The 25,521-nt window shown below is 44.5% G+C and overlaps 5 protein-coding genes across 8 annotated transcripts in view; 4 read left to right on the top strand and 1 right to left on the bottom strand.

Moving 5' to 3' along the window:
• Nucleotides 1–619: 619 nt before the first annotated feature.
• Nucleotides 620–6,061, bottom strand: LOC115762592. The gene is made up of 5 exons (XM_030704880.1): nt 5,840–6,061; nt 5,082–5,237; nt 4,915–5,019; nt 4,039–4,855; nt 620–3,983 (listed from the first exon to the last, which is right to left on the bottom strand). Exons 1-5 carry the CDS (start codon nt 5,968–5,970, stop codon nt 3,846–3,848), a joined length of 1,347 nt encoding a protein of 448 aa, XP_030560740.1. The 5' UTR covers nt 5,971–6,061; the 3' UTR covers nt 620–3,845.
• A 139-nt stretch (nt 6,062–6,200) lies between these two features.
• On the top strand, nt 6,201–7,927 carry LOC115762941 (cytochrome c oxidase assembly protein COX18, mitochondrial). 2 transcript variants are annotated; one of them, XM_030705324.1, is made up of 3 exons: nt 6,201–6,685; nt 6,746–7,332; nt 7,850–7,927. In XM_030705324.1, the coding sequence occupies exons 1-3, from the start codon at nt 6,215–6,217 to the stop codon at nt 7,854–7,856; spliced, it is 1,065 nt and encodes a 354-aa protein (XP_030561184.1). In that variant the 5' UTR covers nt 6,201–6,214; the 3' UTR covers nt 7,857–7,927. The 2 variants fall into 2 exon arrangements, with proteins under 2 accessions (XP_030561184.1, XP_030561185.1); XM_030705325.1 differs by lacking the exon at nt 7,850–7,927 and having other exon boundaries at nt 6,746–7,519.
• A 224-nt stretch (nt 7,928–8,151) lies between these two features.
• Nucleotides 8,152–18,716, top strand: LOC115762940. Of its 3 annotated transcripts, XM_030705322.1 has the most exons (18): nt 8,152–8,229; nt 8,363–8,897; nt 8,949–9,155; nt 9,305–9,532; nt 9,588–10,055; nt 10,114–10,881; nt 11,031–11,258; nt 11,314–11,781; nt 11,840–12,574; nt 12,635–13,117; nt 13,181–13,441; nt 14,747–15,412; nt 15,478–15,869; nt 15,927–16,082; nt 16,149–16,932; nt 16,993–17,085; nt 18,225–18,308; nt 18,369–18,716. In XM_030705322.1, the coding sequence occupies exons 1-18, from the start codon at nt 8,182–8,184 to the stop codon at nt 18,503–18,505; spliced, it is 6,741 nt and encodes a 2,246-aa protein (XP_030561182.1). In that variant the 5' UTR covers nt 8,152–8,181; the 3' UTR covers nt 18,506–18,716. The 3 variants fall into 3 exon arrangements, with proteins under 3 accessions (XP_030561182.1, XP_030561181.1, XP_030561183.1); XM_030705321.1 differs by having other exon boundaries at nt 13,181–15,412; XM_030705323.1 differs by lacking the exons at nt 8,949–9,155; nt 9,305–9,532; nt 9,588–10,055; ... (3 more) ...; nt 11,840–12,574; nt 12,635–13,117 and having other exon boundaries at nt 13,181–15,412.
• A 520-nt stretch (nt 18,717–19,236) lies between these two features.
• Nucleotides 19,237–23,202, top strand: LOC115762806 (kinesin-related protein 10). The gene is made up of 4 exons (XM_030705160.1): nt 19,237–19,495; nt 20,699–20,809; nt 20,875–21,306; nt 21,773–23,202. Exons 1-4 carry the CDS (start codon nt 19,319–19,321, stop codon nt 21,920–21,922), a joined length of 870 nt encoding a protein of 289 aa, XP_030561020.1. The 5' UTR covers nt 19,237–19,318; the 3' UTR covers nt 21,923–23,202.
• A 2,093-nt stretch (nt 23,203–25,295) lies between these two features.
• The window catches only part of LOC115762657, a 567-nt gene continuing 341 nt past the window's right edge, over nt 25,296–25,521 (top strand). Inside the window, exon 1 of the mRNA XM_030704964.1 lies at nt 25,296–25,521. This exon is cut by the window's right edge and continues 341 nt beyond it. Within this exon, the coding sequence (XP_030560824.1) occupies nt 25,455–25,521 (67 nt within the window). The 5' untranslated portion in view covers nt 25,296–25,454.

The following is a 25,521-nucleotide window of genomic DNA, read 5'->3' as shown; positions in this document are numbered from 1 at the left end:
GTCTATATATATGTGTATCAGCAGAATAGGAAATCGAACTTACCTTTATCAGATGGAAGCTAGAAACTTTGGAATCCCTTGACGCAGTCCTTGGTAGATGAGTTGAATCTCTATACTGAGATGGATAAAGCTAAGCCGAAGTCTATATACATATATGTGTATCAGCACAATAGAGAATCGGACTTACCTTTATCAGATGGAAGCTAGAGTCTGTAGAGTACCTTGACGCAGTCCTCGGCCTAGACTAGTGTATGGATAAAGTTTTGTATTAGCCAAAGACTACCTTTACCTGTGCTACAGCTGATAGCTTGAAGGTTGATCTACAATGACAATAATCCAGCAATTTCAACTTCCACAATATCCACAATCTGACAAACAAATACTCCTCTGCTGAAAGAAGCTGCAATTAATTCTTATCAAGTTGTTCATAATAATAATATAATAAATTAATTTGCTTATGCATAGTCAAGTGCCTTTGATCAAATATTTTTAACTGAGAATTTCATATTGCACAGATGATTATATATAAATTTTTTTTTTATTTTTTATAGATTCCAATATATGCTTCAAGCAAAAGCATCTTGTTAACTTTTTGAACGTTGTTTATTGATTTTTATTAGATTTTCGTTTTAAATACATTTTTCCATTGCTACTGTCAAATTTTGTTGTTTGTTTTTGTCATAAATTGGTTTTTCTTGTGTAACTTGCTTAGATTTATGATATTGCATATGCCACAAAGAAGCTTACAATTCTTTGCCAAACTGAAAAAGGCTAGCAAATAAAATAATGCATTTTCTTTAAGTTATTGAAATAGTTTAAATAATTGCATGCCCATTAGCATAGTTATTTGTTATGGGGGGCTTTTTTTTTTTGCCTTTTTTTCTGCTCAAACACTTCAGTTTTCACATGCATTTTCTGAAGTTTTCACATACATTTTCTCAAGTTTTCACTTTCATTTTGAAAAGTTTTCCTATAATCTTGTGCTCATTTAATTGTTTTCTAGCTTTCTACGTTCATTCGCTAACGTTAACTATTTTGCATATTTCATATAAACTTAGAACCAGCGACTTTCTCTTTTTGGCCGTTCTGCTTTCAACTTGTTCTTAAACGTTTTCACTTACTGATTTTTGTTGGTTTTCGTTACTTGCTTTTTGTTTTTGTTTTTTTGTTTTTTTTTGTTGTTTGCAAAAGTTTTGTTGTTAACCTTTGGTTGGTCGCATATGTTTCGCATTGGCTTTGTGTACTTTAAGTTCTCCTTCTTCCCTTTGTTGTTTGTTGTTGTCGTGTTATTTTGTTGTTTGCCTTTTTGTTATCACAGCTTTCTTCTATACACTTTTGCTCTTATGTTATCTTTAAGCATAACTTGCATATATATATAATTTGTTGTTGTTCATAATGCACGGCTGTTTCTTGTTGTTCTTGTTTTCTATTCTAAGATGCCCTTCTGTTCCTTACTTCCGTCTCCTGTTGTTCTTTTGCTGCTTGCTGTTGTTTTTTCTTCTTCTTCTTCTTTTTCTAATACATACGTTAGCTTAATTTGTGTATGGAATGATTTACAAAAAGTTGTTGTTTTCTTTTCGAAATTTTAAATACAATAAATGGCATATAAAATATAGACTTATTCTGTTTTTTTGTTGTTGTTGTGTTCTTTTTGTATACAAAATAAAATGTTACACATACGCAGCGTTGGAAGTGTTTGCAGTTTGCGTGTATAAATTGTAATACTTGAATGGATTGTTAAACAATAGAAGTTCTGCAAATTTTGTTAAGCTACAATTATTGACAATTTGCTACGTAGCATATTTAATAGAATTTTCTTTTTAAGGGAATAGCTTGGAACAGTTGCGTTTTCTTTATAGATTCATGTGTTTTCTTTGGTGCTGTTGTTGTTGTTCTTGTTGTTGTTGTTGTTATTGGAAGCAGCATGACACGTTTATCACATTTAGTTGTTGTTGTTGTTGTTGTTGGTATGTACTAGGCTTAACTAAATAACATTGTGGTTGTTGTTGTTTGTGTTGTACACACACACACACATACACATACACATTGACGATTGCTTCTTATTACACATGATTTGCACTCTTTTGTATCTCTTTTATAAATTAATATTCGCTATTGAAGTTTATAACAAAAATACATGCATAGCTTTAAGTTGTTGTTAGTTATATATGTATATATATAACACATATGGTTGGATAGTGTTCAGTGTTGTCTTTGAGATCGCATTTGTTTTGAATCTGCTGTTGCTGCTGGATTTTTGGTAACTTTTTGGACAACTGCCCCTCGCTGAGCTTTGCAACGCTTTTGTTCAGTCTTTCGTTTATTTCATTTAATAGATTTGTTTTTATTTTGTTTTGTTTGTTAGCTTAATTTGAGCAAAGTTCTTTGTGAGTTGTTCGCGTAAATGCTCAAAGTGATCTTCAGGTACCATTTATGTTTTTATATATTTTAGGCCTAGCTGCTCAGCTGCTGGTGCTTGTATGCCTAGGGGCAATTGTCCTGACAACAGTTTTGTTTGTATACTAACTGCGCTGCATTTTGTTTTGTTTTTTTGTGCAAACATAAGTAAACTATATTAGTTGTTATTGTATAAATGAATGCCTGTTGCTACGAAAATACGAAATACTCGAGTGTTACGATTTGATTGAATCGGTTTTGACGGGTTTTGAATTGGTATTGTTTACAATTCTGGCTAACGCATGTCTCGCTTAACAAGTTGACAACACACGCCATTCAACAAATATACATATGTCTTACATTATTAAATATATGTATATACACAGACGTGTGTTGTTTACAATATGCATTTGTTAATTGTTGCTTTACATAAGCTGCTAATATCACTTTGGAAAACTACACAAATGGCGGCGCTTGGCGTACGAAAACGACCATCGGATCGGATTGTGTGCGATCTGTTGGCTGTTGTTGTTACATTTGTTCTGTTTGTTGTTGTTGTTCTATCACAATTGAGCGCCAACTTTACATTACATATTCTCATATTACAAAAGTTAACAATTTTTGTTTCTTTTTTTTTTTGCCAATTGATTGAGCTAACAATTTGACATTGGTCTTTCTTTTTTGTGTGTGTGTTTTTGCTTGGTTTACAATCATTTTTTAACACGTTTGTTTTTTTTTTTTTTGTTGTTTTTCTTAAATGTTTTTTTAATATTTTACTTAGCTAACTAGACAATTTGCTTAACAATTGGTTGTTGTTGTTGTTGCTGCCGCTGCTGTAACTGGCTTTACTTTTGCTTGCTTGCATTTTGTTTAAATCACAGTTGTTGTTGCTTATAAAATGATGTTTATCTTTCCTCATTCCCTCACTCTCTACCTATCTTATTTTTGTCGCTGTTTGTTGTTGTTCTACTTGGTTTTTTTTTTTTACAACAAACTGCCCGTTATTTTTGTTGGTTTTTTGTTTACAATTCGTTTACATTTTTCTCAAGTCTTTTATGCCGTTTCTTGCTTTCATATTTGCTGTGTGGCCGAACAAAATTTAATTTTAAGTTTACATTGTTTAACATACGAAAGAAAATTGTAAGTTGTATAAAGGCTTGCCAATTTTATAACTGTTTACGGTTCTTGTTATTATTATCTATCAAAAATCGTTTTATTTAACTTAACAGAAAAGTCAATTGATCGCTTTTCCTTTTAGGGTTTGCTTTTTGTTTTTGTTTTTTTTTTAGTTGCCTACATAAAAGTTTACTAAACGCTACAAATTTCTATGCGCTCGATTTGATCACGTGTCATGTTGTATTATATTGTGAGTCGTGTTTTTGTTGTTGTTGTTGTTGTTGTTGCTGTTGCATGACGTTGCTTTATTCGATTTTTGGTTGATTTGTGCTTTAATGGTTCAGATCCTTTCGCATTAATTCAAAAACATACTTATCGCGCACATCATAGTCGACAGGGCCATAGCCTTCGCTTGGCAACTGCTCCGGCTCAAGTGGCCTCCATTGTTGTCCCAACAACGAGCACATTTCCTGCAAACAATCAGTCAGACACAGGTGAACACAGGCATAAATCTCAGCCACTCACCTGATTAAAAACGGGCTGCGCTGCGACGTTGGGCTCCCAGTCGATTTGAGATACTTCTAGACGACGCAGCTGGCGACCGCGCAGCCGTGCAATGCCGAGCAGATTGTGTGGATCCATGGTGTAGCCGTGTACGACAATCTCCTCGAGCTGCTTGCATCGCCAGGACAGCATGACAAATGGGTCCTGTAGTCTGGTCTGACGCATGTAGTCAATGCGATTGGAATGCTTGCTCACCGAATCTATGTAATAGATGCTGCGCAGCGTGTCGCTATTGTGCAACGAGATCCAGTCGAGCGCCTCTTCGTTCATGAACTCACAGAAGAGCATGCGGATGTGCGTGACGGGCATGTGGCGGCGCAGAATACGCAATTCCAATTGCTCAACAGCCTCATAGGCATAGACGAGCGTCAGCACCAGTTCAATGTCCGTGAAATGCGTCGAAAAGTTGGACCAAGCGGCCTCCGAGACATCTGCATGCTCCTCCTGATCGAGGCCGTGCACCACAATGATCAGTTTACGCAGCGGCAGCACCTGTATGGTGTGCAGTAGCTCATCGTTGAGCGTGTCGTAGTCCAGCGAAAGCACTTGCAGTGCGGCACATTTTTGCAGCAGCGTGGTGTCCAGCCCGAGTATGGGATAGTGACTAGGATCGTATTTAATGCTGGACAGCGTCAACTGCAGCAGCTCCTGCGGCTTGCCCATGGCCTTGAGAAAGTCCTGACCATAATAGGTAAGCGCTTCAATGGCACCCAGATCCAATACCTGACACGCCTGATTCTTGCGGCCTAATATCAACTTCAGTGGCTCCACAAAGCACCTGAAATGGTAAATAAAGGTTCAGCAAGGATAGTTAAGTAGTTTACTTATTTCTCCTACTGTTCTATGGCAACCAGATGTTCGCTGTGCATACTCCCGGCAGCCACAAGACCCACATTGTTGGTTTGGAAACGCAAGGCCCGAATATTATCACAGCGCGCCGCTCTAGGGAAAGCAATTAGCATATTATCTCCGGTTAAATATGATGTATATGGGTTTGCACTTACTTGTAGAGCAGCCGCCGCATTTTTTGTATATGAAAGGCATTGTGAAAATCGAAGACTATGACCAGCTCCTTGGCCAGATTGGCCATGCTGTGATGAAAGAACGTCAATTGGTCATCCTGGGCCACGTCAATGTGAAAGCGAAAGTTTCTAAAATAGCTGTTGTCGCAGCGAAAGTAGAAATATAACAAAAAACAACTATTAACAAATACAGTTTCCACGTTGTACGTCATGAACACTGCACGAAATAAGTATATAGTCAGTTTGGACTTTGACTGGATTATTACAATTCTTTTATATAAACGATTATATATTTTTGTTTTGAATTTCTCACTAATTTTTACTTTTTTTATTTGAAAACCTATACGATAACTTTTCTCGATCACTGTGGCAGCGACGTCGACATCAGCTGTGTGTTTGGCTACGTGTATGCGTGTGTGTTTGTATTGGTGTAGCAACATTTTCATTGTGAGCCTGTGTGCGTGTTTGTATGGCCGCGCTTTGTTTTGTTATTACACGTATTAATAAATGCTTTGTTGTCTTTCAAGGCTTGCCAAAAAGAAAAACACACACCCGCCCCTGACGATGGGCATCTGCGAGAACAGCTGTGCGTCACCCACAGCAGCAGCAGCACTTTGTTTGTTTGAGACGCAAAAGCGAAAATCCCCACAAACATAGCCGTGCATAGATATATACACACATACACTTGTGCTTATATACATACACATGCATATGTACATAATGGATTCTGCTGGACTTACCGTCTTTGAAAAAAATGATGCCTCCATGCCCAACAACAATTGGCCGCAGCTCTGCGGTCTCGAGAATCGAGATAGTCGAATATTTGATTTAGTGCCACCGCTGGTATTGTATGCCATTGGGGTATATTCATAACTTTAACTATATAATCCCAAATAAATCCGTGTCTTTACTTTATTGAACTTGTTAATTTTACTTTTGTGCGACCGAACGGTGCGACGCAACATCGACCAATTAAGATACAGCACTGTTAATTCCTCCATCACATAACATGCGCATTGACTGTTAAATAACAGTTTGTTGGTATTTTCGGCAAAGCCTGCGTACGGTCACATTGTAAATAATGTGGTAACAGCTTGGCTTGTGTTTTTTGTATAATGTCACTACTTCTGGGCGCTTGCAGGCGATCCCAGATTACCACTATCTGTAAATATGGTTATCTACGTGCGGGTGCCACAAATCTCAGCTGGCATGAGCGCCGGCATGCCTCTACAGAAGCCGCAGCAGCAGCAACGGCAGCATCGCAGCTGGCCAGTGCCGGCGGGCTGGTCGGCTTCTGGCAGACATTGTCGAACAGCACACCTGTGGCTTACATGCAGGATGCCCTGACCCAAATACATGACTACAGCGGACTGCCGTGGTGGGCGGCTATTGTGCTGTCCACGTTTTTGTTTCGCAGCGTCGTCACGTTGCCATTGACTATATACCAGCACAAGATAACGGCGCGAATCGAGCAGATTGCACTCGAAATGCCGGCCATAGTGGAGGAGCTGAAACGCGAGGCGGCTATGGCCAAGCAAAAGTTCAAGTGGAGCGACAAGCAAACGCAAATTGTCTACAGGCGTTCGGTTTGTTTGCGTGCAATACACATTTTCTGAGATTCTCCAACATAAACTTGTACCTTGCAGATCAAGAAGCAATGGCAAAATCTAATAGTGCGTGATAACTGTCATCCCATGAAGACGGTCATTGTGCTCTGGGGTCAAATACCGTTGTGGATATTCCAGTCTGTTGCCTTGCGTAATTTGGTTTATATGCTGCCGGATCCCACAACGCTGAAGGCACAAATCATAGCCACAGAGCTGACAATTGGCGGCATAGGCTGGATACCAAATCTTACTGTAGTAGATAGTTCCTATATTCTGCCCGTCACACTGGGACTCATCAATCTGGCCATCGTTGAGCTGCAGACCATGACGCGCACGCGTGCGCCCACACGTCTACAGAGCATAGCCAACAATTGTTTCAGAGGTCTCAGCGTATTGATGGTGCCTGTGGCCTGCACGGTGCCGTCGGCGCTGTGCGTCTATTGGGTGGCCTCAAGTAGTTTTGGTTTGGCGCAAAATCTGCTGCTGCTCTCGCCGGAAATGAGACGCGCCGTGGGCATACCCAAAACGCCAACAGAGCTGGAGCAGCCGTATGATCAGCTGTGGCTTAAGATACAAAAGCGCGCGCGACTCTTGGACGAGGCGCCTGATGATAAGCCGGCTACCAAGTAAGCCACTAGTCTTATGTTGTAAGTAGTTTGCTTAACTGTCAGGTAAATAGAGCCTGCCATGAGGCTGAGTCCACACAAATCCACAAAACTGTCCCATTGTAAATTATCACATCATCCATGGCGACTCATCATCGTTCTTAGAAATAAATTGTGTGAAACCCCCCACAACATACATAAGTGTAAACAACTAATAGTGCTCTAGTTGAGTGCACGACTAGTAGATACCCCGTATTGAGATGAGAATTGTCGCAACATAGATTCCCATTTTCTTTTATACAGCCACGCTTCAAGCTGCGCACTGAAGACGGCTGCTGTGCCTCTTCTTTCCTTAGTCCGATTGGTAAAAAATATATTACTTTTAATTATAGATAAAATGAATCTGCATTTGGTGTAGCAAATATGGCACATCTAGCTCTTAAAGCTTGAGAATATGTATATTCTTTATAGGAAAGTAGATGCTGGCTTCTGTTTGCACAACCTGATACCCTTTCCTACGCATTTTCTATTGGTACAGGGTATGACAAGTGGAACCAAAACAAATGATAAGCGACAACGAAAAGGTCTAGAGATTGCCACGACCGATAAGGCGGCATTCAATTGGAGCTACGCTGCAGCATCATCCGCCTATCTGCAGCAGCGGCAGCCCAATTGAGCTTGAGAATTGTTGGAGAATCGGAGGCTGCCGCCTCAGTCGAGTTTTGAAGCTCAGCGACAGAGGCAGCTAAAATTGAAATTCGCGCGCATCTCTCGTATCACTTTTCGGGCCAACGCTATCAGTTTGAGTGAAAATAAAAATACTATATAAATAAATTATATATATATATCAAAAAATATATATATATATAAATGATCTTGAGAGCTTTGTGCCTTGGACTGGCGCTCCTTGTGCTGGCCGTAAGTATGACGATTTATTACTTAATTGATACGAATTGATATTCAACAGGAAGTCTCTCTTCTATTGATCCATTCAATATATATAAACCCATAATAATCACACACAAAATGTTCTCAATTGCGACTTCGACAGCTACACGAATCGCTCGCTTATCAACCTGGCAGCTATTCTGATGGACAGTCGGCGCAGTCCGGGTTATCAGCATCGACGCATTCCAACAATGCCCACGCTCAAGAGCAGCCAATCTATGAACGGGATACGGCCTGCCCGCCCCAGTTTAGAGGACTTAAGCCATATGCCCACGATTGCCATCGTTTCATCAGCTGCGCAAATGGTCGATCCACTATACAAACCTGTTCACCGGGCACGGCTTTTAATGCCCTAACTGGAACTTGTGACCACCTGTCCCAAGTAGCCTGTGAGGGTCAAGCCGGTCGCTCGGCTCGATTGCAGCAGCTGAATACACAGCCCAAGTGCGCAGCGGGCTTGAACGGCCTGCAGCCGCATCCTTATGACTGCACCAAGTTTCTGAACTGCGCCAATGGACAGACCTTTATCCAGAACTGTGGACCCGGCACAGCCTTCAGTCCATCCATGTTGGTTTGCGACTACAAGCACAAGGTGGATTGCGGTGATGGTCGCTTCAATGTTGATGAATCAGCTCAAGGTACGTCTGGCTCCTACATTTAATACACATCATCAACTAACACAAACTTAGGTCAAACGGGTGGCACTTCTGGTGGACTCACTTGTCCAGAAGGTGCTCGCGGTCAATTTCCCTACCCCAATGACCCCTATAAATATGTAATTTGTGGAATTGGTGTGCAGCCGCGTCTAGAGCAATGCCCATCGGGTAAAATTTTCGATGGCCACAGTTTGATTTGTATTCCCATTGGAGCCCTCGCTGCCCAAACTGATTTCTCCTGTAAGTTGAACTAATATCTGCCTGCGCTTTCTTTTGCTTACTTCATTCGCTTCTCATTTGGGTCTTTGGTATCATCTTTTGCTTTTCATGCGCTTTCAGTTGCTCGTTTTTTTGCTTGTTTAGTTTGTAATCCTAACGAATCCTCTCAGCTACCGCCCGGCTAAGTGATCTACTCTGTCCTGGAGGCGTCGAAGGCCTGTTCGTTCATCCCTTCGATCAAACCAAATTCCTCAATTGTAAGGCTGGCAAGGTGGCTGTCCAGAGCTGTATTCCTGGTCACGTCTTTAGTATATCCAAAGGGTATTGCCAGCTTAAGGCACAATCTGTGTATAGCGACTATGTGACTTACATTGTCTCCGAGATCAGCTACGAATATTGTAAGTGACCTCGTATTATCCGGTCTTCATACCTTTTGAGCTGTACCCTCTTCAGCTCTGATGCTGACCCGCTGTCCGGCGGGCACGGATGGTCTTCATCTCTACCCCTACGATGCTGGGAAGTATGTTCGCTGCGAAGCTGGAGGAGGGATGTCTATTTTGAGCTGTGGAGAGGATATGGCATATAGTTTTACTCAACGGGCGTGTCGACCGCGTAGACAAGTGACTCGAGCGGAACGCGTCAAGTTCTTTTCGGAGCTTAGCTTTCAAGGAGGCAGCTACAGTTACACGGATAGTCAGGCCTTTCAGTCTGGACTAAAGTCCTGTCCCCCCAATCTGCGTGGCAACTACGCCTATCCATTCCATGCCGGTCACTTTGTGCTGTGTCAGAATGGTTTGTTGCAGGTGGAGTCCTGCCCAGCGGGATCTGTTTATAGTCTATCCACGCGCAGGTGCGCGGCTCGCCAGCAGCTCACGTCACATGACTTTTTGGACTATGCCTATATAAATATTCAGCTCTCGAGTAAGATTATACCTGAATTTGAATATTTGAGTGACCCCTAGTATTTTTCGCTCCCCAGCTGACCTTTTGCTAGACCTTACCACTGTCACCTGTCCCGCAAATGCAGTTGGATACTATTTACATCCCTTTGATTGTACCAAGTTTTTAAACTGTCGCGATCAACAGACCTCCATTGAGAGCTGTGAAAAGGGGGAGGTCTTCAGCATCTCCCAACGACGTTGCGTGGCCAGGGATGAATTGGTGTCCGCGTACGATCGGGTGGAGTATCTAACAGAGACGCAGCATGAGTTCTCCCAAGAACACCCGGTGGCTGAGGGTCGACAGTTGCAGTCTAAGGCACAAAATCTGCAAGAAGAAGCTACGTGTCCTCCAGGCGCTAGTGGCCTTCACAAGCATCCCTACGATTGTACAAAGTTCCTGAATTGCGCTAATGGGCAGACTTTTATTCAGGACTGTGGGCCTGGAACAGCTTTTAGCGCATCTCTGTTGGTCTGTGACTTCAAGGATAAGGTGGACTGCGGCGAGGGACGTTCGTATACGGGCGAAGGCGAGATAACTTACAGTGGTTATAGCGGTCATGTTAGCGGCTCAGCTACGGGTCATCAAGGTGGATCATCGGTTGATGTAAATGGATCGTTTAACGGAGCAAGTTGCCCGGAAGGAGCTCGCGGCTTATTTCCGTATTTCAAGGATCCTCACAAGTATGTCAAATGTGGAATTGGTGTACAGCCCCGCCTTGAGCAATGCCAGTCGGGTGAGGTCTTTGATAGCCACAGTTTGATTTGTGTTCCCACGGGAGCCCTCTCTACCCAAACTGATTTCTCCTGTAAGTTGAACTAATATCTGCCTGCGCTTTCTTTTGCTTACTCCATTCGCTTCTCATTTGGGTCTTTGGTATCATCTTTTGCTTTTCATGCGCTTTCAGTTGCTCGTTTTTTTGCTTGTTTAGTTTGTAATCCTAACGAATCCTCTCAGCTACCGCCCGGCTGAGTGATCTACTCTGTCCTGGAGGCGTCGAAGGCCTGTTCGTTCATCCCTTCGATCAAACCAAGTTCCTCAATTGTAAGGCTGGCAAGGTGGCTGTCCAGAGCTGTATTTCTGGTCACGTCTTTAGTATATCCAAAGGGTATTGCCAGCTTAAGGCACAATCTGTGTATAGCGACTATGTGACTTACATTGTCTCCGAGATCAGCTACGAATATTGTAAGTGACCTCGTATTATCCGGTCTTCATACCTTTTGAGCTGTACCCTCTTCAGCTCTGATGCTGACCCGCTGTCCGGCGGGCACGGATGGTCTTCATCTCTACCCCTACGATGCTGGGAAGTATGTTCGCTGCGAAGCTGGAGGAGGGATGTCTATTTTAAGCTGTGGACAGGATATGGCATATAGTTTTACTCAACGGGCGTGTCGACCGCGTAGACAAGTGACCCGAGCGGAACGCGTCAAGTTCTTTTCGGAGCTCAGCTTTCAAGGAGGCAACTACAGTTACACGGATAGTCAGGCCTTCCAGTCTGGACTAAAGTCCTGTCCCCCCAATCTGCGTGGCAACTACGCCTATCCATTCCATGCCGGTCACTTTGTGCTGTGTCAGAATGGTTTGCTGCAGGTGGAGTCCTGCCCAGCGGGATCTGTTTATAGTCTATCCACGCGCAGGTGCGCGGCTCGTCAGCAGCTCACGTCACATGACTTTTTGGACTATGCCTATATAAATATTCAGCTCTCGAGTAAGATTATACCTGAATTTGAATATTTGAGTGACCCCTAGTATTTTTCGCTCCCCAGCTGACCTTTTGCTAGACCTTACCACTGTCACCTGTCCCGCAAATGCAGTTGGATACTATTTACATCCCTTTGATTGTACCAAGTTTTTAAACTGTCGCGATCAACAGACCTCCATTGAGAGCTGTGAAAAGGGGGAGGTCTTCAGCATCTCCCAACGACGTTGCGTGGCCAGGGATGAATTGGTGTCCGCGTACGATCGGGTGGAGTATCTAACAGAGACGCAGCATGAGTTCTCCCAAGAACACCCGGTGGCTGAGGGTCGAGAGCCGCAGTTCAATTTACAGCCTGTTAACGGAGTTGTGGAATGTCTATCTGGTGCTGGTGGACTTCAACCGCATCCTTACGACTGCACCAAGTTTCTAAACTGCGCAAATGGCCAGACCTTTGTTCAGGATTGTGAACCCGGTACAGCTTTCAATAGATTACGGGGCGACTGCGATCACGCCGCCCAAGTGAATTGTGCTCAGTCTATCATCAATCCGAATACTTATCCTACCACCGTTCCCTCCTATCGTTTGGCTTGCCCTGTTCATGTCTATGGCCTTTATGCACATCCCTTTGATGCCAAAAGCTACCTATATTGCGATGAGGGACATACAACGATCAGGCAGTGCCTGCCCAATGAAGTTTTCAGTCTCTCGCGTGGCTATTGCCTGTCAGCGGAACTCGTGCTGGCTGCAGATCGCGTTTCCCTGTTTAGCGGTGCGGAGGAGCTCAGCCTAGAACAGTTGGAGTGTGAGTTGGCCCGTTAAAAGTCAGAAAAAGTGGAATCCTGATGATCTTCTCCCGTTACAGCTATAAGTTGTCCACATGCGGCTGTGGGCAATCACGCATATCCCTTCGACTGTACGCAGTATTTGAGCTGTGAGGCGGGCATTACGCGCCTTCAGAGCTGTCCCAATGGTCAACACTTTAGCCTATCGCAGCGCAGATGTCAACCTCAGGAGCAAGTGCAGCGCATCGATCGCGTTTACCGTTTAAGTGAGCTGCAGATATTTTACGAGTGGTGGCAGCAGCTTCAGCATGTGGGAGCTAGCGTTGGGATCAGGTGTCCATTTGGTTTGACGGGCAACTATCAGCATCCGACGTTGCCACACAAATTTATCAGCTGTGCAGCCCAAACCTCGGAGGCGGTATTCCTCGATTGTCCCGCTGGTCAGGTTTTCAGCGTATCTCGGCGTCTGTGTGTGCCGGGCACGCAGGTGCCCACACACGATCGCTGTGACTATCAGTCAAAGCAAGCACTGAACTCCTATGGTTGGATAGATCTGCGTCATGGTTACTAACATTCATTACCCAATATTTTTTTCATATTTCACGAATAATCCCTGATTCTTACAGACGCACGCGAGCCAAAGGCGTATGTGCAACCGGTTTACGGTGGTGCCGATCAGTACGGCAGTGGATCGGGCATTAAAACGACCGTTGTCAGTGGCGGAAGTCGCTGGAGCGACATGAATATGGAACGTCCGTCGGGCATTGGCTTTGGGCAGGATACACAGCAGACACTCGCTAACGGCTGGTCGGGCCAGGGAAGCTCCTACAATCGACAGGCGCCCACACAGAGCGTGCTCTATGTGGAGGGCTCACTGCTGCCGAATCGTAACTATCAACCCACTACCACAAATTCAGTATATAAAACGCCACTGGCGCCCATGGCGCCCACCACAAGCAATGTTTACTATGCTCAGCCCGTGGAGACTGTCCACTCGTCGCGTCAGAATTTCAGTCGCTCCCAGACAAATGACTGGCATACGGCGCGTACACCATACAATCCTCAGAGCAGCTACCCTCAGGCTAGTCTACCAGGACAGCAGCCCTTAGATCTTGACTACCAACCCGATGGACATGCTGAAGGGCCTAGAGATCAGCTGCCAAGCGGATCGCATCAACAGCCTCGCGAGCATTCTCCTTATCCCTCTGTGCCCACTAATCATAAGCCCACTTTTCATGGTCAGTCTTATCCGCCAGCGGTTGAATCAAATTTGTATGGTGGTCTGCAACCGCCTACACCTCCAGCTCAGCCCTCTGGCTTTACTCCAATTCACCCACAATCCAATCCCCCTGCCCGTGCCCTACCAAGACAGCGACCACTTGACCTGGACGACTATAATCCCGATGTGGATACCCAAGCAACTGTAGATCAGCCTTATCCTACTTTCGGTCAAGCACCTGCGCCCGTTCCCTCTGTGCCTGCCAATCACAGTCCCACTTATCGGGGTCAGCCCCATCCTGTGGCTAATGAATCAAATTTGTATGGTGGGTTGCAGCCACCCTCCCGCCCATCTCTGGCCGAGACTACAACAACTCCCACCACCAGCTCGACGCCTTCGAACCTCCGCACATTCCCGATTTATCCACGTGTGTTCAATGCCACACCTGCTAATCCAGCCAATCACCCACACTATAGTCCGCCCTATGCGGCAGTTGCGCATTCGCAGAATGCTTCCTGGCAGAAGGTGCCACCTCGTGCCCGCGAACCTGATCCTTTTATGGACAGGGGAGATTATGATGAAGCCGATTATGGTGATTCGGAGACGACCACCACAGAAAGAATCGGCTTGAGGCCACCGCCCTTCAACCATCAGTTTTACAATCCACCACAAGGAGCTGCTCCCGCGGCAGAGACACCCTCCAAGGTAGCTCTCGGTGAGGCGTTGCGTTTGATGCTGCGGCCCTATTTCAATCACAGCGGCAATGCGCAGGAAGCACTAGCCGAGCGGGCCGAATCCGCCATTGCGTCCGCTATTAGTAAGCCACCGACTAGCACGACTCCCATCCCGACCACGACCACGACGATCAAAGAACCCCATCGGGGCAGACAGACGCCCGACGATGAGGTTGAACTGATTGTGGCGGGCGAACAGGAAAGCTTGGACATTGCTGACGATGACTCTGTTGTTCCAGATGCGGGTGAAACGGCGCGCACTGAGCAAACCCTAAATCCAACGACGTACGCATCCGGCTATGACACGACTGACTTCCAACGGGGCACACGTAGAGTGGACACCGATAGCAGTACGCAATCCTATCCAAACTCAAATTCCAACAACTGGCATGCGTGGGGTCACAGTCGTGAGTTCCACAAGCGTCATCCAAATATGCCCGATCCGTTCGATAAGCCGGAAGACCAGCACCAAGCCAAACACCAGCACCACCCACACCACCCCCACCACCACCACCATCATCATCCTCACGAGCACAGCCGTCTTTACCATAGCAGCCATCCCAATCTACCCAATCCTTTTTCCACCAAAAACGAGGAGCATCCACAACCAAAGCAAAGGGAGCAGCCAGAGCCGCAGCCAGACTTTGGGGAAGAGCCTGACTTTCTGCCCAATCCAAATGCGGAAGCCACCACGTCACGTACTCCAGAAATACGTTTTCGCAGTGGTTTTGATGAGCCCTGCGAGTTTGATTGCGGCGGGGGCAAGTGTGTGAAGAAAATCGAAGTCTGCGATGGCGTCAACAACTGTGGCAATCGGAGAGATGAGCATCAGTGCGATCATCTGGGCTATCAGGTGCGCCTGACGGGCGGCGAGAGTCCGCACATGGGACGCATTGAGGTCAAGGGTGAGTTCAACTTGATTTAATGACAAACTGTAGGCTGTGTATAGCAATTCTTTCTATCCGATCAGTCAATGGCCAGTGGGGCTACGTTTGCGACGACAAGTTCGGACTGCGCGATGCGGATGTTGTGTGCCGTGAGCTGGGCTTTAAGATGGGCGCTGCTGAGGTGCGTGGCAATTCCTACTATGAGCCACCCGAACGGAACTTCAACTATGCCATGGATGAGCTCGAGTGTCGGGGCAACGAGACAAAGCTAAAGGATTGCGACTTTAAGGGCTGGGGTGTGCACAACTGTGGTGTTGATGAGGTGGTGGGCGTGGTCTGCAAGGTGCCCGTGCTAAAGTGTCCCAACAATTTCTGGTTGTGTCAGACGTCAAAGGAGTGCATACCGCCCGCCTTTGTCTGCGATCACACCGAGGATTGTGCGGACAAGTCAGACGAGAGCGATGCCGTCTGCAAGGTTTGTAGTGTCGGGTTTTTTAGCTATGGACCTTTAGACTAATCCGTACTTTTTTAGGCGCCCATTGAGTATCGTCTGGAGGGCGGACGCAGCCCGATCGAGGGTCGTCTGGAGGTCAAGTATCATGGCGTTTGGGGCTCCGTCTGCGACGATGACTTCAATATAAAAGCTGCGCAGGTGGCCTGCAATAATCTGGGCTACTATGGAGCAGCTGTAAGTGGCAACTGACCAACAACAACCGATAACCGGAGAAGCTTAACTTTTTCTGCTTTCTTTTAGAAAATTGAAAAGAACATTTTCGGTCCGGGCAGCGGACCCATCTGGCTGGATCAGGTTCTATGCCAGGGCAACGAGACGAGCATAGACATGTGCCGGCACTGGAACTGGGGCGAGCACAACTGCAATCACACCGAGGATGTGGGTCTGCGCTGCACCGCCGGACCGCCACCGCGGCAGTCACGGCAACGAACTCGTCTACAGGCATTGGACAAGGACAGCTCGGTTGGCCAAGCCGCCCAAGTTAGTCTCTCCGACATAGGCCTCTGGGAGAGATCGAGCAAGGCATTGCGCACACCGCGACGCTGTGGCATCTTCAAGGACGACCTGACCGATGAGTTTGCGCATCCGGAACAGCGTGTGGTGCAGGGCAGCGTGGCGCGTCGTGGCCGTCATCCGTGGCAGGCTACGATACGCACGCGTGGACGCGGCGGCATCTCCAGCCACTGGTGCGGTGCTGTGGTCATCTCCAAGCGGCATCTGCTCACCGCCGCCCATTGCCTCTACGGTCATCCAAAGGGCGCCTATTTTGTGCGCGTCGGCGATCACTATGCCAACATAGCGGAGCACTCGGAGGTGGATGCCTTCATTGAGAACTGGTACACGCACGAGCAGTTCCGGCAGCCCACGCACATGAACAATGACATTGCCGTCGTGGTGCTCAAGGCACCGCTTAAGTTCAGCGACTACGTGCAGCCAATTTGTTTGCCTGAGCGTGGTGCGCCGCTGGTTGAGAATCGCACTTGCACCATCTCCGGCTGGGGCTCCATCAAATCGGGCATGTCCAGTGAGTAAACAACGTGAAATGCGTCTTCATTAGGTTACTAACTGGTGCCTTTGTTTGCAGCTCCCTCCCAGGAACTGAGAGCTGCTCAGCTGCCCATTTTGCCGGATGCGACTTGCAAGCAAATGAATGTCTACGGTGATGCCATGACCGAAGGTAGGTGCATATATGCATACATGCATGCATGCCATGACCGAAGGTAGGTGCATGCATGCATGCATGCATGCATGCATGCATGCATACATACATACATACATACATACATACATACATACATACATACATACATACATACATACATACATACATACATACATACATACATACATACATACATACATACATACATACATACATACATACATACATACATACATACATACATACATACATACATACATACATACATAAATACATACATACATACATACATACATACATACATACATACATACATACATACATACATACATACATACATACATACATACATACATACATACATACATACATACACCTACATACATACATACATACACCTACATACATACATACACCTACATACATACATCTACCTACATACATACATCTACCTACATACATACATACATCTACCTACATACATACATACATCTACCTACATACATACATACATCTACCTACATACATATCTACTTACCCGCCCACCTCCTCCTGCGCCGCCGCCTCCTGCTCCACCGCCTCCTCCGCAGCTGCTCCTCCAGGCCGTTGGAGCCAACGTTTCCTGCCTTGGTGAATTTATGCAGGGCCTACTTTAATTTTTGAGAATCGAGGAGGACAGCACTTGGCAGAAATTCGTTTTATTTAAATTTGCAGCACAACGACAAATAAGCTATGTCTGCGTTTGGCATTAGAAAACAGATATGCACGCATACACATATACATAATGCACATATACATACATACATACACGTCCACACACACACACACACGCATACATACATACACACATACATATATACACACACATAAACATATATAATACTTATATGACTTCGTACAAAATACCTGTATTATTATATACTTTTTCCATATAAGCTTCCTATTATAAGATTTGTAGAGAATCTATATATGCATTTGCTGAAAAATATGCCTCTATTGATCAAGAATATATATTCTTTATGGGATCCGAATTTTGTACTTCTATGAGTAGCAAATTTCGTGACGAAATTATTGTACCCTTTGCCAAATGTATACATCCAATCCAATCCAAAATGTTATCAGTTTCAAACTTCTTCTATTTCTGCTCCAATTAGGCATGTTCTGCGCCGGCTCCATGGACGAAAGCGTCGATGCCTGCGAGGGCGACTCTGGCGGCCCGCTTGTCTGCTCGGATGAGGGTGAGTAGTGTGGAGCCTATAAGGCTTTCAGGACTTTATTAATCTTGTGCTCCTTTGCAGATGGCGAAACACTTTATGGCATCATATCCTGGGGACAGCACTGCGGCTATCAGAACCGACCTGGCGTCTATGTGCGCGTCTGTCACTATATCGATTGGATCTACGAGAAGATCAACCAGAGTATGCTGCGCTTCTAAATAAATCACACGATTTATATATTTGGGCCCCCCCCCCCCCCAACAAGTGCTCGCCCCAACGCTGCCACAAGCTACTTATATTTATGGCAGCACCTATATGTAGGCTATAAACATTGTACGATTCTTGTTATTTATATCCAAGGGGTGGGGCAGGGGGGTAGGCACGTAGATTAAGCACATAATCAATGCTAATAAAACGCACAACAATAACAACGAAAACGATGCTGAGTAAATTTAATTCACATGTTGACTCATCCCGAACACACCCCGCTCCCTCCTCCGTCTCTGCACAACCATTGCCAAGCTAAAGCTTCATCTTTCTAAAAATGTGCTCAGTTTTGTGGCTCAAGCAATTGAATGGTCAGCTCAAGCGTACATACACTCACACTTACACACACACACACAGCTCAATTGACACTACTAGTCGTAGGCAAAGGGGTTAGGGTGGGCGTGCCGCTTGGCTCATTCGCATTGTGCGGGTGCGAGCGGCTCAGCAAAAGCTCAACAATTAACTTAATTAACTAATGATCAGCGCGAGCTACGCAACAAACTGAACGAAAGAGTGCACTTACAGCTGCCGTCCCCTGTCGCTTCCTTCTTTGTCACCTTTCACCAATACTCATGCAATTGCTCTGCTCTCTTTCGTTCAATCTCTCTCCCTCTCCTTCGGCTGGCTGTAGCTTTGCCTTCGCTCGTTTTAGCTGTCAGTTGATTCCGGCATTTCGTTAAGCGCAGTTCGCTCGTTGTCTGCAGCAGCGGCTCAAGCCTTATCAACAGCTCCCGCACACATACAGTGATAGCCCGCGAGTTACCATGCTTATGAAATTTGCATATTTTGTGATCTTTAGCGTGTGCTGGTCACACTGCGCAGGAAACAATTTAGATCATAATGTCTTTGGATCAATGGATGGCTCCACCAGCACTGAACGTATTAATGCGGCGATGCGTTGCATTAATGTCAATCCACAGCATTCGGTGGATTTGCAACAGGTGAGTTGGCAGTACTGAACGCAGTACTCAACGTATTCAAATAAAAATGGTCTCTTGTAGGGTTTTTTTTCGAACCCACGTTTTCGATCCTGAAACTTTTTCTCCATTTCGTTCATTTTATTTCGAATCCTTTCTGTGTATTAACATATTTGCTTAATTCTTAAGGTGATTTTCATAATAAAAAACCTTAAAAGCAACCAACCGTAAAGAGAAACTTGGAATTTCCGGCTCGAACTTTTGTTGATAACTAATCCAATTAGGGCTGATTTGTGCTAATTAACCCCTTTGACTAAAGGGGCATATGTCAACGTCGGGTCGTCTTCCCAGGCACTCAGCCAGTCGATCAGTGAGTGAGTCGTTTAGTCAGCCCGTCCGTCCGTCCGTACGTCAGACCTTCTGCATGCGGGCTAATAATTGAGGCAGTCCGAGTATGTGACGCGCATGCAAATCGAATTTGTCGAGCGGCATGTATTCACATATATATTATATGCGCTTGCATCTATATCTACATTACTTTAACTTTTTCAATTATAATTGAATTATTGTAAAACCTATATGCACGCAGCAAAAGGCAGTTGGAGTAGAACTGGAAGAATGGGAATTGCCAACCGTAAGTATAGGGTGTTGGGTGTTGGGTGGTTTTTCCTAGAAGCGACACCTGCGCAAGGGTTGTCAAAGCACTTGCACAAGTATTTGAAGTTTTTAATACCCTTTCAAAGGTTGCTTTAATTTGCTCAGCAAATGTGTAACGCCTAGTAGAACAAGCTAGTTTTAGTGGACTGTCTGTGCAAACGAATCACTCGCTTCAAAATCTTCCATCATGAAGCTTTGCAAAGGGTTCGCCTTACTCCTGCAGACCGGAGACGTCCGAATCGGATCGTAATATCATATAGCTGTCATAAGGATTGGTCGAAGTTAGTTTGTAAATCTCGTTTGTTCATTGTGCTCCCCATATATGAGACATATCTAAACTATATGGGATTACTATAAGATATAGATCTGTAGGAAGAAAGAGTAAAAAATTAATTTTTGTATATGAAAGTGTTCAGCCTTTCAAGATGTCTTCAACGAACTTCTCCGAGCCTTACTACTCGGCTCACATATTCGTTAAAGGGTATTTAAACTGCGACGTGTCGCTGAATTGTTTGTTTTAGAAGAGTTTCTTTGCATATATGAAAATAATATATAAACTTGATTATACAGATAATGGGCCTGTGGTATGGCAGCGAGATCATAATGCATAGTCAAGATTTTCCGGGCGTCTACGAATACGATTCGTGCGTTATAATTCACCTGACCGATGTGACGCAGCAGGTGAGTCCGAGTCCGAGAACATTAAGAGATTTATGTTTCATTTTGAGAATTTTCTTTGCTTTCAGATGCACAATAGTCGACTCTACAACGACAACAACAACAACAATTACCGCAACTACAACAATCGAAATCAGAATCAGAATCAAAACAATTATAGGCACATCTCGACCACGTCGCAATATGCGGACAACGATGAGTATGTGCGTCAGCCGCAGAATGCGCACCGGGCAGGATATCTGCGTCTGGTGTGGAGCGAGCGTGACAACAATCTGGAATATACGTTCAACTATACGACAGATGCGCCCGGCCAGTGGTCCAATATTGGGGATCAGCGCGGCTCTCTGGTCACACGCAACAGCTATACACAGTTCACGGGCACCGTCCAGGTGGTAAAAGCGGTCAACGATCACCTGGTGTTGACCTTCTGCGGCAACGATATCAAGAGCTCCATTTATACAGTTGTGCTCACACGCAATCGCCTGGGCCTCAGCAACGATGTGAGCATCAGTATGCCTGGCATACTCTGTTTACAAGTGGAAAAGTGGCTATATTGGTTTTGTGTCTGTCTGTCTGAAGCCAAGCTTCTTAACTTCTCTCTAAGTGATCCGCAATTTGGGATCTTCAAATAAGCCGAACACGCCCACGGACACCTTTTGTCATGATCTACCCAAAGATTAATTTATGTGCCACAGTTTTAGAGTCACAACAAGATATATCAAATGGGGCGGAAAGGTTAGGCATGGCCCTAATTGAAGTTCTCCTCTCTGCCTTCTTTATTGTCCAAGCTGTCAGTTTGACAGCCACTGTCTTTGGGCTAACAGTTTTAGAGTCACGTGCTCAAGAGCCATTCCCACCTATATTATGCCACTCATTATACTGTAAACAAAGTATTGTGCAGTCGTTACGTTATCACTTCTTGTTAATATTTACTCACCACTCGCTTCGCTTCCCATCCATCTCTAGGAGCTGCGCAGCATACGGAGCATGCTCTCCCGCCGTGGACTCTACACGGAGACCATACGCAAGGTCTGCAACGGGACCGGACGTGTGGGCGTTGGCCTCGTCGCGCTGCTCTTGTTGCCGCTACTCGCCGCCTGGGGGCGTCGTCAGTGAGTTGCACAGCAAAGGAATCGCAATCCAGCCATACTCTATGCTTAATTTATGCATAATCGACTTAGTTAAGCATTTAACTCTCGGGCAATACGGAATCTAGTTGCAGCTTGTCTAACCAATTCCTTAGATTCGGTGCCTTAATTGCTTTTGTCTCGTCAATTAAACTCAATTAGTTATATGCCCAATCCCTCCTACTCCTCCCTCCCTGCTCTGCTCTCCCCTCCACGCCTCCGACTGTCTTGGCTTAGGCTAGATACATGTAGGCGTTAAATGCGCTTTTAATTCAATTATCAACATTGTTTCTAAGTTGTATTCTGTTGATAATTAATTCCCACGCTGGCCAAAAAGTAGGCAACGCAATTTCGAATAGAACAGTTCACATTAATCAGAATATTATTTATATTATTTTTCTATGTTTTTTAGCTGAGACTGGGACTACAATCTGAGATGCGAACCGCGTGCTTAGCACAGTTCTTATACCCAGTATTCATTGAAGACACGGGGTATATTGCTGCTAAGAAAATGTATGCAACAGGCAGAGTAGAACTTATTGTCTCAATCACATATATATCTCTTCTATATCCTTTTGTCGATATCAGTTACAATAACGACTATTCTAGAGGAGAATTATTAAAAATTTATCGATAACTTATTTGCGTTTATCGATAAGTTTAATCTCTGAGATTAATCAAGCTAGTAAGACCAAAATTTTCAGATTTTTGTATACCTCAAGTATACTCGAAGTTTTGTATACCTTTTTCCAGCTGCAGTGAGGATTAATAATATATTTTTTGAGGTAAGCCCCTTGAGTTTTTGTTTGTGAATAAATGTCATATTTGTGAACACAAATTGAAATAACTTTCGATCAATAAATACAGCAACAGTTATATAAGAATCAATCAGAATTATATAATAAACAATCTTTTAATCTGCCTGCATTCAAATAAGTTGGTATTATTGCAGAATACGGCAACTCGGCTTTGAGTGCAGGGTATCGCGCAGTCAGTCACTCTCGCGTCTTTCATTTGTTTACTAAGATACAAATAGTATATACGATTATTGGCCATGGCAACAGATGCAAAACTTTCCCCTTAGCCGATCTTATCAGAAATGTTGGCAAGTTTTGGGTTAGATTCGGATCCGGGCGAAATATATCTTATCGTGGATGGAACACGCGATTGTTGACCGTAGTCTGGCGAGTTTTATGCTTGTTTTTTGACTTTTTCTTGATAATTTCTTTTATACACTCTGTTTTGGGCTGTTAGTAAAAGTGCGAGCGTTGCGCCCGCTTCAAAGTTCCCCGACTCGGTGCGCTTATCAGTCCATCCCCCCCAAAAAAAAATATGAGTGGGCATTATTGGAGGTTCACTTTCCGCTAAAGATTCGTAAACAAGCGGCGGCTGGAAAGTTTTGCCCAAAATTTTGATTGGTTTCTTTTCGATCGGTTGCACAGTGCGAGAGCACTGCGAGACAACGTGCCGACCCTTATCTCTTATCAGGAGCCAGGGCCCAGAACCCCTACACAGATACGATTCCATTCCTTCGAGGGGTTGCGCGGGAGGCCACCCTTGAACTTAAAGTGCCTGCAATTGTTGTTGCTTATTATTTATTAATGCATTATTATGATTTTTTTATTACTATTATTGTTTGCTCTTCAGCCTTTTGAGCGCACGCTTTTTATAGTTTTTTACAATTGCACTTCTCGACGTTGTGTGCTTTTTATTTCTATTTTTTTTGCAAATTGACTAAGCAGCTTGCTGATGTTCCCTCCCCTTTTGCATGCATTCGTTGATAAGGAAAAGCAAACAAAAACAAAGACAACGTCACACGTTGACGGCTCATGTACAGATACATATATATATATATATATATATGTGTGTACATATTGTCAACCAAGATATTCCTAAGGTTCGAGCACGCTGCGAACAGCTGGCGCAAATCGGGGGCTCTGTAGGAGGTTCTCTAGACTGATTCAGGTCAACAATAGGATGTGTCCTTAGGGCAACAGTGGAGTGCACTTGAATGTGCTTTCATTCTAATTAGAAGTATTGAGCTCAATGTGCTTCAGGGAAATCAAATTTAGCAGGTCCGCGTCTCCATGGATCAAGAATAAAATGCACTTCAAGCTAAAGGTCTTGGCATTGCAATAGGCTGTGCTTGCATAGATTTCAATTTTCCAACACGGCAAACAATTGCGGCACTTCTCGCACTGTGCCAACGGCTGTTGTGCTAAATCATCAAAAAACCTAAGATCCCAAAAATATCTAGTTCACCAGGCGAACAGAAATGAACAGCAGGTAGCTGCATTAAGAATAATTGCAGTGCTGCTCAACGCCAATTTGATCATTTTCAGTGCTGTCCAGCGCGAATGATCAGGTTCTAAGTGCTACCCAACACTATTCGGTTTGCAGCTACCTGCTTTACATTTCTGTTCGCCTGGTTTATAATAATATTTGCGGCTGCCAAACAACTTGTTTGATTTTGATTATTCGACTCAGCAGCCGTCGCCTGGAACCGATTGACTTGGTTTACGCCGACTTGGTTGGAGCTGAATCAAAGTTATCAAAAGAATATAGAGAATCTTAGAATAGCCTAGTATATATCTTTTTGACTTCTAGTCCTTGGGCTTAAAAGCTATTTTCAGTATACTCTGAGTCATTATATATATGTATATCATATATACACCTGTCGATTGAAACGCGCCCTAGTCTACATATAGGCGCTTGCAAGTTGTAGGATGTAATAGGTCGGTAAAGGGATGGGTCACTGTCGTAATACTAGCCTGGGTCTTGGGGTATAAACAGTATATAGAAAGTAGCTGCAGGTGGGCCTTGAGTTAATGGATAGACGGCTTGTTAGATTGTAGATTTAGTGATAGGTAGGTTGATAGATAGATTTATTGATAGCTCTATGAATGCGTCAAACAGCCTCCTCTCAGCTTTAACTAGGCGATTGACAAATCGCATGAATTGTCGCTGTGCGTAAATTGTGTCAACCGTGCGACGCTTACGTCAGCTATACCCTATACATTCAAGCTGATAGACGCTGTGCATATATATATATAAATATATATATTTAAATAGAAATTGAATACATAGTATAGAGGATGACGACTTTGCACTTTGAGCTGCGCACATGGAAGTCTGCAGCAGTGCAACAGGCACCTGTGTTCATTGAGGCAAAATATAAACAAAACTGTGTCGCAGTTGCACGCGTTCCAATCCATAAACTAATCAATTAATATAGCCATCATCAAAGCAACAAAAAAGAAAATAATAGTCAACTTAGAAGCGATAACCGGACTAGACACAAATCCAACAATGGCGATAAGAAGTCGAGCTATAAAAGCAGCTGCTGCTGGCAATCAGCTCAACAGAAACGATTCGTTAGTCAAACGCGCCAAATGCTCTAAGCAAAAATACCGCAAAAAATACCAAGAAAATACCAAAAATCCCTATAGAGCCCGCTCTATAGTGAACGCAACCCAACTGTGATAGCTACTCCAAGTACTTACAACAAATCCAGCACAAAAATGTCGGCGGCTAACAAAGTCAATTATCTGGTGGGCTCCACATCGCGCTTCATAGCCGGACGTAATG

Source organism: Drosophila novamexicana, unplaced genomic scaffold (assembly GCF_003285875.2).
Source record: "Drosophila novamexicana strain 15010-1031.04,08,12 unplaced genomic scaffold, DnovRS2.1 tig00000644-arrow-pilon, whole genome shotgun sequence".
Lineage (NCBI taxonomy): Eukaryota > Metazoa > Arthropoda > Insecta > Diptera > Drosophilidae > Drosophila > Drosophila novamexicana.
This window is presented reverse-complemented; position numbering and strand designations above follow the sequence as displayed.

Coding starts and splice junctions, on each gene's coding strand:
- LOC115762806 (XM_030705160.1), top strand. CDS start 19,319: ATGCTTATGAAATTTGCATATTTTGTGATCTTTAGCGTGTGCTGGTCA. Junction 20,810..20,874: donor TGACCGATGTGACGCAGCAG/GTGAGTCCGAGT, acceptor CTTTGCTTTCAG/ATGCACAATAGTCGACTCTA. Junction 21,307..21,772: donor GCCTGGGCCTCAGCAACGAT/GTGAGCATCAGT, acceptor ATCCATCTCTAG/GAGCTGCGCAGCATACGGAG.
- LOC115762941 (XM_030705324.1), top strand. CDS start 6,215: ATGTCACTACTTCTGGGCGCTTGCAGGCGATCCCAGATTACCACTATC. Junction 6,686..6,745: donor AAATTGTCTACAGGCGTTCG/GTTTGTTTGCGT, acceptor TGTACCTTGCAG/ATCAAGAAGCAATGGCAAAA.
- LOC115762592 (XM_030704880.1), bottom strand. CDS start 5,970: ATGAATATACCCCAATGGCATACAATACCAGCGGTGGCACTAAATCAA. Junction 5,020..5,081: donor ATGCGGCGGCTGCTCTACAA/GTAAGTGCAAAC, acceptor TGCTTTCCCTAG/AGCGGCGCGCTGTGATAATA. Junction 3,984..4,038: donor CGCAGCCCGTTTTTAATCAG/GTGAGTGGCTGA, acceptor GATTGTTTGCAG/GAAATGTGCTCGTTGTTGGG.
- LOC115762940 (XM_030705321.1), top strand. CDS start 8,182: ATGATCTTGAGAGCTTTGTGCCTTGGACTGGCGCTCCTTGTGCTGGCC. Junction 8,230..8,362: donor TGGCGCTCCTTGTGCTGGCC/GTAAGTATGACG, acceptor CGACTTCGACAG/CTACACGAATCGCTCGCTTA. Junction 16,083..16,148: donor TGGGCTACTATGGAGCAGCT/GTAAGTGGCAAC, acceptor GCTTTCTTTTAG/AAAATTGAAAAGAACATTTT.